The 14603-nt window shown below is 44.7% G+C and overlaps 1 protein-coding gene and 1 long non-coding RNA gene across 8 annotated transcripts; both read right to left on the bottom strand.

Annotated features, from left to right (window-relative positions):
* Positions 1–355: 355 nt before the first annotated feature.
* Positions 356–3445, bottom strand: org (oogenesis-related gene). 7 transcript variants are annotated; one of them, XM_037545597.1, is made up of 7 exons: positions 3332–3415; positions 3008–3091; positions 2235–2460; positions 1269–1423; positions 698–802; positions 526–568; positions 356–453 (listed from the first exon to the last, which is right to left on the bottom strand). In XM_037545597.1, the coding sequence occupies exons 1-6, from the start codon at positions 3398–3400 to the stop codon at positions 548–550; spliced, it is 660 nt and encodes a 219-aa protein (XP_037401494.1). In that variant the 5' UTR covers positions 3401–3415; the 3' UTR covers positions 356–453; positions 526–547. The 7 variants fall into 7 exon arrangements, with proteins under 7 accessions (XP_037401494.1, XP_017572314.1, XP_017572316.1 ...); XM_017716825.1 differs by having other exon boundaries at positions 356–568; positions 3347–3445; XM_017716827.2 differs by having other exon boundaries at positions 356–568; positions 1269–1420; positions 3008–3088; positions 3347–3436.
* A 4947-nt stretch (positions 3446–8392) lies between these two features.
* Positions 8393–14023, bottom strand: LOC119265217. The gene is made up of 3 exons (XR_005131489.1): positions 13402–14023; positions 10711–10715; positions 8393–8405 (listed from the first exon to the last, which is right to left on the bottom strand). It is a non-coding gene; the product is annotated as an uncharacterized LOC119265217 (long non-coding RNA).
* Between the last annotated feature and the right edge of the window lie 580 nt (positions 14024–14603).

Consider the following 14603-nt stretch of genomic DNA (forward strand, 5'->3'; position numbering starts at 1 on the left):
CTCTTCAAATACTTAAACCTGCCTCAAACATACTGGCCACAGCTACACTGCCTGACCCACTTTTGAGAAGCTTTTGGCCTAGTGTTAAATAAAACCCATAAATACAAACACCATGAGTTTACACAGACCTGGTAAACAATTTGAGTCAGCAAGTTTCTCTAGAGTGCACAATTTTCATGAGCACATGGACAGTTAGCATCCTAAGTTAGCCTGCATTTTATTCTTTAAAAGCAGTTTGTTTGACTGACCCCCTACACCCACCAGCTCAAACATGCTTGCAGAAAATCTATTTTAAGTGAACATCTGCCATCTGCTGGTGAAGTCATGCACCACTCGGTCAATAAATAAAGCAGCCTTAATATGTACAGTTTTATTTCAGAACATAGCAACAATACATTGAAAAACATACAAAAGGAAAACACTACTGGCAAGACAGGACACTCTTGGTAACACCTACAACATGAGCAGAAAAGAAATTCAGTTGACGCTCATTAACCCACCATCATTGCAGTGGCAAACACATACCCAGCATGCCATTCTGCCATCATTATGCCTCAGGGGGAATGCCCTGCAACAAGAAAATAGTTTTCATTGATGGGTTCACACTAAATGACTTCATGCACAATCAAAATAAGATTAATTTATGAATTCATAACTTAAGCCCCCACCATCAAATAATGTAGCGAGAAACCCATACCTTCTCCAAATCTTTGATCACAACAACACCCTTTTCCACTTCAATATCACTCTCTGTGTCATTGTGGGACTTGTACTCCTCACTGTCCGTCTCAACTGCACTGGGCTGCAAAAGGCCACAGAAATCTGCATTAAATTCAAGCAAAATGCTGGGATCCCAAATTTGCTAATTTAATTTAACCATTTAATTGTAACTAATGTACAGCATTCATCCATGCATTGGAACCTTCAAGGGTGTGAGGCAGCATTAATCGTGGGCCTACATAAAACTGGACACTGCTAAACAATGTAAAAAGATTTTGCATTTTATTTGGACTAGTCCATTACTGTGCCCATTACACTTGTAACAATAAAGTAGGGTGAAGTGAGATTACAATGCACTTCCCAAAAAGGAAGTGCACCCCTCCCCCAAATGACAATGTTAGACATTGCCGTTTAGAAAAGCCTGAACTTTTGGCAGACAAAGATTGAAGGAACATTCCTATAGGGCAGTCCTTACTTTAGGTTCAGCTTCAGGTACCATCTTACTGAGAAAAACTGCTAGCTAAGACCTTTAAAATGGGTCAGCATACTTCATAGTCTGGATCATCAGCATGGTCCTCATCAGTCAGGTCCTGCGTTAGAGCCTCCACCCAAGACTGCTGCTCTGGCTCATCTTCGTCCATGTCATCCTGCTTCCGCTTACTGCCTTTCCCGCAGGGCTTAGTGGGAGAGCAGCGCACCTCTACTAGAAGGTTGGCAGAAAATTAAGTCAGACTCATGGTGTAATTTTGCGATTCTGATATGGCAAACAATTAGCACATTTAAATACTCATGACGGACATGAAAACCAGGACAACACCTATACAAACAAGCAATTCAAAATGTCTGGGGCATCATGGAATATTGTAAATTAACTACATCAACTAAAGCGTGTGGTGCATACATGGCACAAAAAGTTGGTTGTCCGGTAAAACTCACATTTCTATCTAGTATTTCCCCATTATAATACTATTTCTAGACACCACTTAATTGTTTAGTTAAAATTCCCTCTATACTGCCAGATAATTTTACCCACCAAAAAAAAAAAAAACCAAATGTACAGTCAGGGAACAGAGTTGTACCATAGTCTGTTTTGGGAAGCATACAGAAAATTATATTTTCTAGGTTGTACCTGACTCCACACACCCCATCTCATGGCTTTATTTTATTGTTCCATTTTAAAACCTTGCTATGAGAAGGTACAAGTATGTACTTTTCACCAGGAAAAATTTGCCGTTCATAATTGGACCTTAAAACCACGGCTGAGCCTTTGAGGTTACCTTTACATTGTACCTTGAATGAAAAGGACCTGTACAGAACCTTTAACAGGCTTTATGTAGAATTTCACTTAATTACCTAAAAACTGTCTAGAAATTAGCTAAATAATTTCAAAATGGGAACTTGCATAATATTGACTAGATTTAGGATTTTCACTTAAGACTTTTTGCAGTGTAAAACTAAGCAGCTCACTAAAAAAAAACAAGCTCAAGCAGGATGCCCGAATGTCAAGAACACACCTGGGGACACGGAGGAGCCAATGCTGGTGCAGACAGGGAAACCTAGCAGCCCCTGGACCCTGCGGGGCAAGACTGCCAGCAGCAGGCGTGAGGCCCACCACAGGCGCTTTCGACCTGTCCGGCACTGCCGTGCAACCGGAGAACTTCCCGCCTCTGGATGAGGGAGGAGGGCCTTTCTGGGAGAGGAAAACCCAAACAGCCAACACAAGCCACGAAAACCACGTACCTGAAATTGACCAACAGAAGATTAGACATGCACCAATTCAAGATATTTTAGTGGGAGTTGTGAAATATTGACTCAACCCTCTTTACTGTAACACCATCTCTGACAACTATATTCAGTGTACAGAAAACTGCAGCAGAACTTCTTTATTCCAAATAAAACTGAAGATTAGTTTAGTGAGCAGACTTTGCCTGATTTAACAAACTAGCTGTACAGCAGGCCTCAGGAGGAAATGCTGAACACTCAGTTTGACACCACTGACCAAGTGTGTTGGCAATTTGTATAAGTACACCCAACCACACTCCCTGAAGTCATTCTATAACCAGCTGTACAAGTCTAAATGTACTGATGTAATAAAATGAATAACTCTTAATGGTTCTATTTAGAGACATTTCAAGCCAAAAACAGTTATTTGCATAGTGAAGTGGTTCTACAGATTGATGGAAAACGTGCTGAATATAGTTTGATACAGAACCTTTGAAACTGTTGCCATATAGCACAAAAAAAGACACCATATTGTGTATGAACCAATTCACATCCTGAAACTCACCACAAAGCTGACTGGCCAAAACTGTGAAACTCGACAGAAAACGGATGTGAAAACACCGCCTCTCTTCGAAACAGCGTCCCGCTGCTGAAAGAACAAGGAAAGCCCTCGTTACAGCACATGAGGAAGACCTATCTAGCCAGCTCCACCGCTCTCCAGCCTAGGCCTGGTAAACGGTCAAGCCACTCTGGACAGAAAGCTTTAGCTGCCTAGCCACTGAGCTGTAGCAGAAGGATGCAATTTCAGCCCTTTCGATGTAGCCGCTGCCAACAACACGAGCTGAAAAACAGTTATGAAGCCACCGGCTGATTAAGGTGCAACACTAACGTGGAACAAACTTGCCTGTTGGCCCTCGACGCTCTGAGCCTCAGTGTTAACGCTGCACTGGGAGGCCATCTCGGACTTGTTAACTTCGCCCAGACGCGGCTTTGGCGCTTCACATGTAGCGTTCGACGGCGGCGCTCAACCAATCATAAACTCCGGATTAGCCAATTAGTCACGGCCAATCACAAACGTTGGCGCTGCGTGTAATGCTGGCACTCGGGCAATCATAGCCGGTGTTGCGTCACACCCTGCCGCCAATTAATCACAAGAGGGAGCCAATCATCGTAAGCGGCGTGGAGTGCGCTCTGTTTACACGTGACTGGCTCCTAAGACTGAAGAAGGCCGGTAATTGGAGTGTAATATTATTTTTCATGCAAGAATTAATTCATTTACTTTAATCAGGAAAAAGCAGTGGTGGACAGTAACTAAGTAAATGTAATTCGTTACTGTACTTAAGTAGTTTTTTCGTATCTGTACTTTACTGAAGTATTTCCATATTTTTCCACTTTTTACTTTCGCTCCACTACATTTCAGAGTCTAATATCTGACTTTTTCCTCCACTACATTTTGAGAAATCTGTCGTTCCTTTTGGTTTCTGTGTGTATAAAAACGTAACATGTCAAAACAAAAGAAGCGCAAAGCAAGAGCACCAATCAGGGCACAGCGGTCACTTTGTTCTGAGCTTGTTTTGACCTGTTGGTCATACCGACCCAGTGCAAGCACACGGTTCAATGTCAGTGCAGCATTGTAAAAATTTGGGAGCACATACGTCACCTAAATGATGAACTAACCTAACTTTGTGTAAATAGAGCACAATATAGAAATATGTACACATGTGCAGTCGTGACTGGCATATTTCTTTTTTTCTGAATTCATACAAACACTTTCATTTTATAGTAAATTAGTTTGGGCTGGTTTATGTTTATGAACAGAGGCCTACAGATCAATACAGTAAAGGAAAACTTATTTGTGATCCTGAGTTTAAAGCCAGTTTTTATTTCAGTTTATAACTAATTTACAAAGTAATCTTAAACTGAAACTTTGCTTGTGTGTAAAAGTGATTTCAGAGCCACTCGGTTCTCCCTGATGGAAACTGTTTACCTTCAGTGTTTTGTGCTTATGATCATTTTAATAGACGTCAGCATCACTAATTAATGACGTTCTATTAAAAGACTGGTTTGCCAAGAGAGACGCTGGAGGACTTTCATGAAACGAGTCTTGTTACAAAAATGATAACAGGACATCAGAGCCATAATTACTCTTTTAGTACTTTTACTTTCGTACTTACTTTGAGGTCTAGAGTAAGGACTTCTACTTTTACTGGAGTAACATTTGTCCACCTCTGGGAAAAAGGTTATAAATGCCCCACTTAGGAACACAAATTCTGTACAGAAGAAATTAGATATATTAATTAAATTGTCTATATGCATAAAGAAATGTTTTTTTGTTTGTTTGTTTGTTTGTTGTGAATGAAGCAGCTGGCCGGAAGCTGTGCCTTGTATGAATCAGGCTGTTAATGAGGGGCCTCTTGTTTACGCATCTCCTACATTGTGATCCGGCAACAGAGCCACATTTGGTCAGGGCTTCCGCCGAGGCGTGCGCCCACCTGCTCCTGTTGCATGCGTAAGCGGGAGAGTGGAGGGTCGTGCAGGAGAGGGTATAAAACGCGGAGGGGCTTCCCGCGCTCTCTCAGTCTTATTCTCCCTCTTACTACCAGATCATCACAGCGCGCGGAGGAGACATGAACAAGCCTGTCTCGCGCACCATCAGCGCCGGCTGCTCTCCGCTTAGCCGCTCTGCCGAGAGCGCCCGCGCGCCACCCAGCGGCTTCGAGTTCGTGCGCCGTCACAGCGCGGCAGGCCTGCGCGCGCTTGCGTGGACCGCATCTGGCGCGTTCTCATGCTCCGTGGGCTCGGAAGGCCGCGAGAGCCGGGACAGCCTGAAGGGTATAGTGGTGACTCCAGACAGCATCCCACAGTTCACCATCCCCAGGCTGGCGGTGGAGGACGTGAACAGGTGCAAAGAGTGGGAGGACGGAGCCTGGGGCAGCACAGGAGAGCTGACCAGGTCATCTTATCCACATTCAATGTCTTCTTCGCTCTCTTCGTCCGCCTCGTCTTCATCTTCGCCCTTCGACTCATCTCCGGCGCTAGGACGCAAGGCCCACCGGAGCGTCTCGGACCCCGACACCATCAAGAGGACGTCTCTGAGGCATGAGCGCTCCATCCCTTGTCCCCTAATGGAAGGCGAACACTGCCATGATCCTACCACCAGGGCGGCGCTCTCCTTGCCCCACCTGCCCAAAGTCACCACCCCATATGGCTTCATAACCCTCAGCCAGAGTCCTCAGATGGCCAATGAGGAGGAGCTCTTCTTCCAGGCAGGACACCGACGCTGGGCCAGGGATGAAGAGAGCACGCCCCTGAGGAACCCAAACCTGGAGACCAGAAGGAATTCCTCAGGCAAGACACTCCCCATCCACATCTACGCAGACGCCCCCAAGAAGCAGTCCTCCACCAAAGGGAACAACAGCTGGAAGACCGTGGGTCATTCAAGAGCTTCTCCTTCTACAGCCACACAGACCCCAACTAGCAGACCCAAACGCAGCCTCTGGGGCATCCTGCGTAAACATCTCACCAGCCAGAAGGACACCAAGTGGGATGGGTCCATATGAACATACAGCATAAAGAACAATAACCAATACAATACAAGAATGACTTTATTTTTGTAAGAATGACTTGTTGACTGTGCCTTGTTGATTTCACTGTGATGCTATAAAGATATAATTTTACTAAAACTTGCTTTGTGGCCTGAATATGTTTCTCATACAACATAATTCAGTAACTAAGTTAATTCATTTAATAATGCAATTGTTATGAATTTTAACACACTCTTTCTTACTCTTTCTACAACATGGTACCAAAAAAAGGCTATTCAAACTGACTGCAGTGACAGGTTCACCTTAATTTAGTTGTGAAGATTGAGAAACTATGCAAATCCAGTAAATGCATCAGTAGATTCAAAGCACTGATCCAAAGAATGAGATATATTCTGCATTATATATGGTTAAGATGCTAACTCATGAAAAAGTATTCTTCTAAATGCCAGTATCAGCTATAAAATACACACACACACACACACACACAAACACACATTATTTAAGTTACTTAACCTACTGGGTCAAGGGAGTTGCTGGAGCCTATGGCTTTATAATACAATGCTGTGCAAAAGTCAGAGACATTCTCTTTAAATTCTTTAAAAAATTTTATTATCATAGACATGTCTGAGGTGATTGGATATAAGACCATCCACTTTTTAAGAGGAAGGGGAAAGTCAAAGGAAATTAAGTGAAAAACGACATAGGACTTTCCAAAATCAGAGTTCAAAAAGTTATGAAAAGATAGAGAGAAAATAGGACTCCTGGGAACCACCTTGCAATACCTGGTAGACCACCAAAACTACCACCATCAGGTAAACAGTATATAAAGCTTTCATCTTTGAGAGAGAGGAGAAAATCAAGCTCCACTCTTGATTGAGATCTGAAAAAACACAGGTGTTTCTCCTCTTCCGCTGTGAGAAAACAACTCAACACTGTGGGTATGAAAGGATGTGTAGCTGTAAAGAAGCCTCACTGAGAAAAAGAAATTTGCAAATCAAACAAAGAAGCTCCTGGTCTTCTCAGAGCAATGGACCGACCACCCAGAGTCTAGAGCTCAACATCACAGAGGAGCAGAAAATATGGCCAGCTTTTAAGACTGAACTTCAGAGGAGTGGCTTTCTTTGAAAAACTGAAAGCAAGTCTATGAAATTGTCTGGTAAACATGTTATTTTTTTCCTGATCCTGAAAAATTAGTAGCTTACACTAAATTAAGTTAATGAAGGGTGGTCTCTTAAAATCTATGCCTATGTCTAATATTTTGAATACTATGCACAGTCTCAGACACCTAAAACTAGAATGAAGTATCATTTAATTAATTTGTTATAAGGAAATAAAAGGAAATGGAAGATCTCATACAGGTAAGTGGACAGACTAGTTGAATATTCTTTTTTGGGGTTAATTGTACTCACATCTTTTGTTAAAGAGTGGCCTCCTTTTGGTAAAGTCTGAAAATTCACAGGTTTGTGAGTTGACAAGGACTATTTGAGTGCACCATTAGACAAGCGAAAAAGGAGAGGATGACCTCAGAGAATTTAAATCATTCTAATGGGCTTCTTCTTCACAGAAAGAGGGGTAACAGAGAAAAGACAAAGGAGGTGGTGGGGTGCAGACACTTTGTCATATACACCAGTAGAGAAAGTGAGTGAAGGACTTTCAGTGAAGGAACGAGTGTTCCTCACAAACTTCAACTATGAGTACATGTAGGATGATTTAGAATCAGCGAAGTGCCTTGTTGTACGCTTTCCATATTGTGTGAAGCCTGAAAAACTCAGGGCAGGCAGCTAATGTGTCTGTAGGCTTGTTTCTCCTTCGTCCATTAATGAGGCCTGCTTGTGCATCTTGTATAAGGCTGCTGACGTGAGCATGTGTGAGTCAGGGATGCCCTGTGTTGTGGGGAGCAAGTGAAGGATCTGTCCACAAGCCCTTAAAGGCCACTTCATAGCTCATCAGTGCTCTCATCTTGTCCCTTTCTTTTCTTTCTTCTCTTTTTATTTTGATGCATCATTGAAAGCAGCCTGCTGAATTCATCCAGCTCCTGAGACACCTACACTTAGGCCAGTATTTAAAAAGCCCAAAGCAAGTGTTCATCTTTTGATCTGCACTATGTACTTGATATGATGGACATTCAAATGATAATGTTTGGGCAATTTTCTAAAACATGCAAAGTGCAAAGCTCACTAATTCAGCTTCTGCACTGGGCACACGTTGTGTTCACTTCATTAGAAACTCCCACCTAGTAGGTACTTGTAGACATACAAATTGAGGGGCTTATTACATGTGCAGCAACAGATATCACTTAACTGTATACACCTATTGTTTCTGCTAAAATGGCCAACAAGTGTTGGTACAAGCACATTTTGAAGGAAACTAGGCTGCCACAAGCCACAACAGCTTCAATGCCCCTTAGTGCAGACGTGTCTGGACCTGTACTGCAGGGATGTAACATTATTCTTCCAAAAGATACGCCCTTCGTTGGTGTTTTAATGACGCTGGTCTAAAATGTCACTTCAAAGTCTCCCATACGCATTCAACTTGGTTGAGAACCTGTGACTGTCGAGGCCATAGCATATGATTTACATCATTTTCATACTCATCCCTGTGAATGGGGTCACTGCCATCTTGCAATCTCATTTGCATAGAAACTATCACAGGATAAAGGTTGAAAGGGTTAACTCTGCTCTAACTCTGCTCTAAGCAGACTTTGCAGCAAGCATAGCTACTGTCCTTGGCAGTTTGCACAAACAACTTGCTCCTCTTATCGGGACAACATTCTGTCCAGAACCATTTGTTCTCTTTCGTAGGTAAGATTATCGTACACAGAGCAGAAGCCCCCCTCCTTTGGGCAGTTCCGGTGGTCCGTGAGTGTCAGCCTAGCATTTCATGACTGTTAGACAACTTATTTGGATCCACCCTGTTTGCTTGTACGCAACAGGGCAGGACGTGTTTGTATAAAAGAAGGAGTGCCCTTCTTTCTTTGTGCAGAAGACTTAATAAACTCTTTGATTGATTAAGAGAGTCGTTCTGTCTTCCTGCACCGAGCGCTCCCGCTGCAACTGAGGCTTTCCACAGGACAGGTGATCCACTCTCTGGTTCCTCTTCATGAACGGACCAAAAACGGCCGGTCCTTTCAAATGGTGACCTCCGACGTGTTCTCTTCACCCAGGTAAGTCCAATTAATCGTTTTTGGACCTCTACCTGGTTGTCGAGATCACCTGGGTGTTCAGAGCGAACCGACCCAGCCCTGTCGGGTGGGCGGGAGTACGAGAGTGAGAGTAGAGAGGGTACATTTAAACCTAAGCGCTTAGTGGGAGACAGGGAACGTCCTATAGTGGAAACTCTCAGTACAGCTCTCACTGTATTTTTCCATACTGGGCACGTCGTTCCAACCAGAGCCGGAAGAGACACCGGCTGCATGGATGCGTAGATGTAATTTGGGTTTGTCCAACCTAGCTGGTTGGACTGAAGGTAATCCGCAAATACCCGCATACCCCAGGGAGGGCACTTTCGATGTGGGCTATTTGGGTTCCGCACATCGCATGATTAATGAGGGCATAGGGGATCCTGGATGAGACCTATCTTACATGAATGAAAGCTATAAATCGTGGTATGACGTGAAAAAGGTGTGGGGTGAACCGAATAAACTCTCTTTATGTGTGTGAAGTTTGGTTTTATGCCATCTGCGCTCAGCCTTTCTTCATTCTCTTTTTTGGGTTTGTGCTACTACAGTGATGATATCAGCGGTACATGTTTTCAAAACAAGCATGGACCCTGTGTCCAAATTATCTTTCCCATTCCAGTTCGTATCAGAAGCAGAAAGAACAAGGAGTTTAGGTCAGATACTGTGAATACATCCAACCTGCAGTATGTTAGAAGTAACTCACAGTCTTTGAAACAAAGTGCACAGGTTATTAAGTTAGCTCTACTGAATATTAGATCTCTTACAAACAAGTCTTATATAATTAATGATTTAATTACAACTCACAGGCTTGATTTCATGCTTTTAACAGAGACATTAAATTCATATAGTGCTGATATTGTGTTAACTGAGATGGCTCCACCAAACTTTAACTTTTTAAATGTTTCACGCACCGGCAAGAAAGGCGGAAGTGTAGCAATGCTGTTTAATGATACTTTCCAATGCAAGCAGTTACCACTTGGTGATTTCACATCTTTTGAATATTTAGATGCAATTTTAAAGGGGGCACAAAGAATATTATTAGTAACTGTCTACAGACCTCCAAGGTACAATGCTAATTTTATTGATGACTTCACAGATATGTTATCTTTTATTTCTACAGAATTTGATCATTTTGTTATTGCTGGTGATTTTAACATTCATATTGATAATCACATGGATAATTACGCCAAAGTACTCTATGATGTACTTGAATCTTTTGAACTTTCTCAGCATGTGACTGGAAGCACACATTGCCATGGTCACACTTTGGATGTGGTTATCTCAAAGGGTCTTAACATTTCAGCCTCTATTAAGGATGTTGCATTGTCTGATCACTACTGTGTATTTTTTAAAATATGGACTTCAATCCACAGCAGTGCCAGGCAAGTTAGGTTTAAGAAAAGACAGATAAATAACAGGACAGCTGCACTTTTTGTTACCAAAATGTGCTCTTCACCTTGCCAACCATCTGAATCATGACCTTCCTGTTGTGTCTCTCAATGTATCTGGTGTTGATTATAATTTTCTCATTGATACCGGCGCCACGCTCTCTTCGCTATGAGGGGCCTTTATCATCTAGAATCACTAGCTCTGTGGGTATTACAGGACAGCCCTTCTCATCTCCATATACGCCCGTATACGATTTACTCATTCTTTCGTGTTCATGCCAGATTGTCCCTTTAACCTTATGGGGCGGGATTTAATGAGTAAACTTGGTCTATCCCTATCCTTTTCTGGTTCGCGCATGACCGTGTCCACGGGAGATTTCAATCGCGATCTCAACATCGCCAATAAATCCTTTAAATCACCTGTGTCTGCTCTGCTGTCTGTCTCACACGCCACAGAGGTTCCTGAGCCTCTGCGTTCTATACCACACACTGTTTGGGCTGCACATAGGGATGATGTTGGCAGGGTTGACTGTAAACCATATGAGGCTACTCTAAAAAGCCCCACTCCTGTTTTTGTTAAACAATACCCTTTGCCCGAGCACAAACTGTGTGGTATAGACTCTATTCTACAGAAACTTCTCTCTTTAGGTGTGGTCGTCCCATGTCAAAGTGCGTATAACACACCGATTGACCCAGTCCCCAAGCCGGACGGTTCTTGGCGATTCACTCAAGATTTTCGACGCCTTAATGACGCCATCGTGCCTATCGCCCCAATTGTGCCTGATGTCTCTTCGATATTGACCTCCATTCCGTGTCAACACGCATTTTTTACTGTTTTAGACGTTAGTTCTGCTTTTTTCAGCATTCCTGTTGAACCTGACACCCAGCCGATTTTCGCTTTTACTCATCGCCAACGCCAATACACGTGGTCTCGTTTGCCGCAAGGTTTCTGCGACTCGCCTGCGGCGTTCGCTGCGTCGCTCCGAGACCTCATTTCTGACCTTTCCCTCCCCGGGGGTGCTGTGCTCCTGCAGTATGCAGATGACCTTCTGATTTCGGCCCCTGACAGCTCCACGTGCACTGAGGCATCTAAACTGGTCCTCATGCGCTTGGCTACCCTGGGCTTCAAGGTTTCACTAAAGAAACTGCAGTTCTGCCTACCCCGGGTCCAATATCTGGGTCATGAACTATCTCAAGGTCAACGCCTCCTCTCCGCTGACCGAGTGTCATACATCACGCAGCTTCCCAAGCCCGCCACCAAGCAGGCTATGATGTCTTTCCTCGGCCTCATCAATTACTGCAGACAGTGGATTCCTGACTGCTCCGCGCATGACAAAATACTGCGTGCCTCCTTCACTCACGAACAGGCCATGACTCATCGCCTCACATGGACTACAGCCATGAACTGTGCATATTCTGCTCTACTGTCCTCACTGCAGTCTGCACCAGCCTTGGGCCTGCCCAACTACGCTCTGCCATTTCACCTGTGGGTGTCGGAGTCGGGGGGCACTGCTGCTGCGGTTCTGGCTCAGCCCCACGGGGGAGGTTTGCGCCCTTGCGCATATTATTCTAAAACATTGGACGTTACGGCCTGAGGCCTTCCGTCCTGTCTCCGAGCGGTCGCGGCGTGCGCACTAATGGTACAGGATGCTGAAAAAAATCGTTTAAGGTCATGACTTGACCTTACACACCTCTCATCAGGTCTGTCAGCTCCTAAATAACTGTTCTACACAGCACTTGTCTGCTCAGCGGCGTGCAGGCTATGAGAACATTTTGTTGAACACCGAAAACCTCACTGTGCGTCCGCACTCCTCACTAGATACTGTCTCTTCCGCTTTAATGCGTTTACTTCTGTTACCACACGACGCCTCCAGTCCCACTCTAGACGTGCATGACTGCGAGACCCGTCTGGCCGGTGAAACTTCTATTCGCCCTGACGTGTCTTCCACCCCGTTGCCTTCTGGCCTAGCATTTTATGTTGATGGATCATGTTCCGAGCCATCATCGGATGGCTCAAGACCAAGATGTCACTATATACACGGACAGCCGTTACGCTTTCGCCGTAGTTCATGATTTTGGGGGAATCTGGCATCAACGCGGTTTCGTTACTACTGATAACAAACCCATTTCCCATGCGTCGCTTATCGAGGACCTGATCAGGGCTAGCTTCCTGCCCTCCCGACTGGCCGTTGTAAAAGTTCGCGCTCACCAGCGTAGTAGCGACCCTGACTCTGTTGGTAACAATACCGCCGACTCTGCCGCAAAACGCGGAGCTCTTCATGGCCCCACTTGCCCTTTTATGAATCCGGCTTCCTTCTCCTGTGCTGCACTCACGGTTGACTTACTTCCTGGTCGTGATCTTGACTGTATTCAGGCCACCGCCTCGGACTCTGATATCAAGCATTGGCTGTCATCGGGCTACGATCCAGCCGTCAAACCGCTGCGCGACGCCCGCACATTGTGTTCTGTTCCTCGTTCCCGATTTTCATGGTATTTCGCATCGGGAACGAAGAGGGGTAAAGCGTGACATGTCCGAATTGTTTTGCATTCACAATTTGAACTCTGCCGTTGATCGCATATTAGACCGTTGTCTTACATGTGCACAGAATAACCCAAAACCGGCCGGACCGCACCAAGTTCTTCCTAAACCGGAAACACCTTTTCAAGAATGGCAAATCGATTTCACACACATGACGACTGTAGGGCCTCACAAATATTTACTGGTCTTAGTAGATAAATTTTTGGTTGGACAGAGGCGTTCCCATGCAATAAAGAAAATGCAAATACAGTCGTGACAAAACTATGCCAAGAAATCATACCACGTTACGGTGTCCCCTTAGGAATAGACTCCGACAAAGGCACACCGGTCACCTCCAAAGTCACACAGATGCTCGCGAAGCACCTGAGCATAGACTGGGCTTTCCACATCCCCTATCACCCTCAATCCTCGGGTATGGTCGAAAGGGTTAATCGGACTATAAAAGGGCGGTTATGAAAGGCCATGCAGACGCAGAACACTACTAATTGGGTGAAGGTTTTACCTGTAGTTTTGGCCAAACTGCGGATGGCGCGCACAGACACTCTGGGTGGTCTGTCGCCGTATGAAATTGTCATGGGACGTCCGTTCCCCCTCCCATGGCGTCAGAAAACGGCTCTGGGGGGAACGGCGGACTTGGATGTGCGTCGCAGCGAGTACACCGCAGGGTTGTTAACTGTTCTGAATGAATACTGGGAGAGGGTCAACCAAACTATCACAGACCCTCCCAAGGTCTCAACCCATGCTTTTAAGCCGGGCGATCAGGTATTGGTCAAGAAATTTGAGAGAAAGGGTTTTTCAGACTCCCCTTTCTCTGAACCCACTACTGTACTCGCTGTCACACGCACGGGGGTATTAACCGATCTTTTTCCACAGTGGATTCATGCCTCCAGATGTCAGTCAGCCCCGCAGTGATGTATATACATGTTAGACGTCTAAATATTTTTGTTTCCTATCTCTAACCTGTCCTGTGTTACAGAAGTTGCAGCTAATATTAATCTTGTGCCTGGTGGAACGTGCTGGCGGATCCCCCATGGATAACGTTTTCTGGCAGTATGCTAACTGGACTGCCAAGCAGTACACCAATGACTCCTGCTACGTGTGTCACCTGATGCCCTCCAGTGTGAACAAGCACTCCATGGTCATGGCCCCTCAGGATCTCTCTGCTACTCTGCAGGCGGTAGCATACACCTGTCTGTCTCCTGACTGTTTGAATGTTACTCATTATGATTACCCTCACATTAATTATTCTCTTTCTCTATCACAGGATTTTTGTTCTAAAACTCGCAACACTACAGATCTTGCTACATGTTTACTGTACATTCTTAAATATGTCCTTACTAACTCCTTACTAACTCCTTATTAACTACTTACTCCTTATTTTGCCTTGGCTGTCCCCATTATCTGTATGGTTTTGCTGTTGCTGTGTTTGGGTCCTTGTTTTTTCAGATGCCTCATGGAAAGGGTCTACGCGCTGGCCTCTGCGATGCGACCCCCGTGGCCCGTATACCAGC

The sequence above is a fragment of the Pygocentrus nattereri genome, chromosome 15 (assembly GCF_015220715.1).
Source record: "Pygocentrus nattereri isolate fPygNat1 chromosome 15, fPygNat1.pri, whole genome shotgun sequence".
NCBI lineage: Eukaryota > Metazoa > Chordata > Actinopteri > Characiformes > Serrasalmidae > Pygocentrus > Pygocentrus nattereri.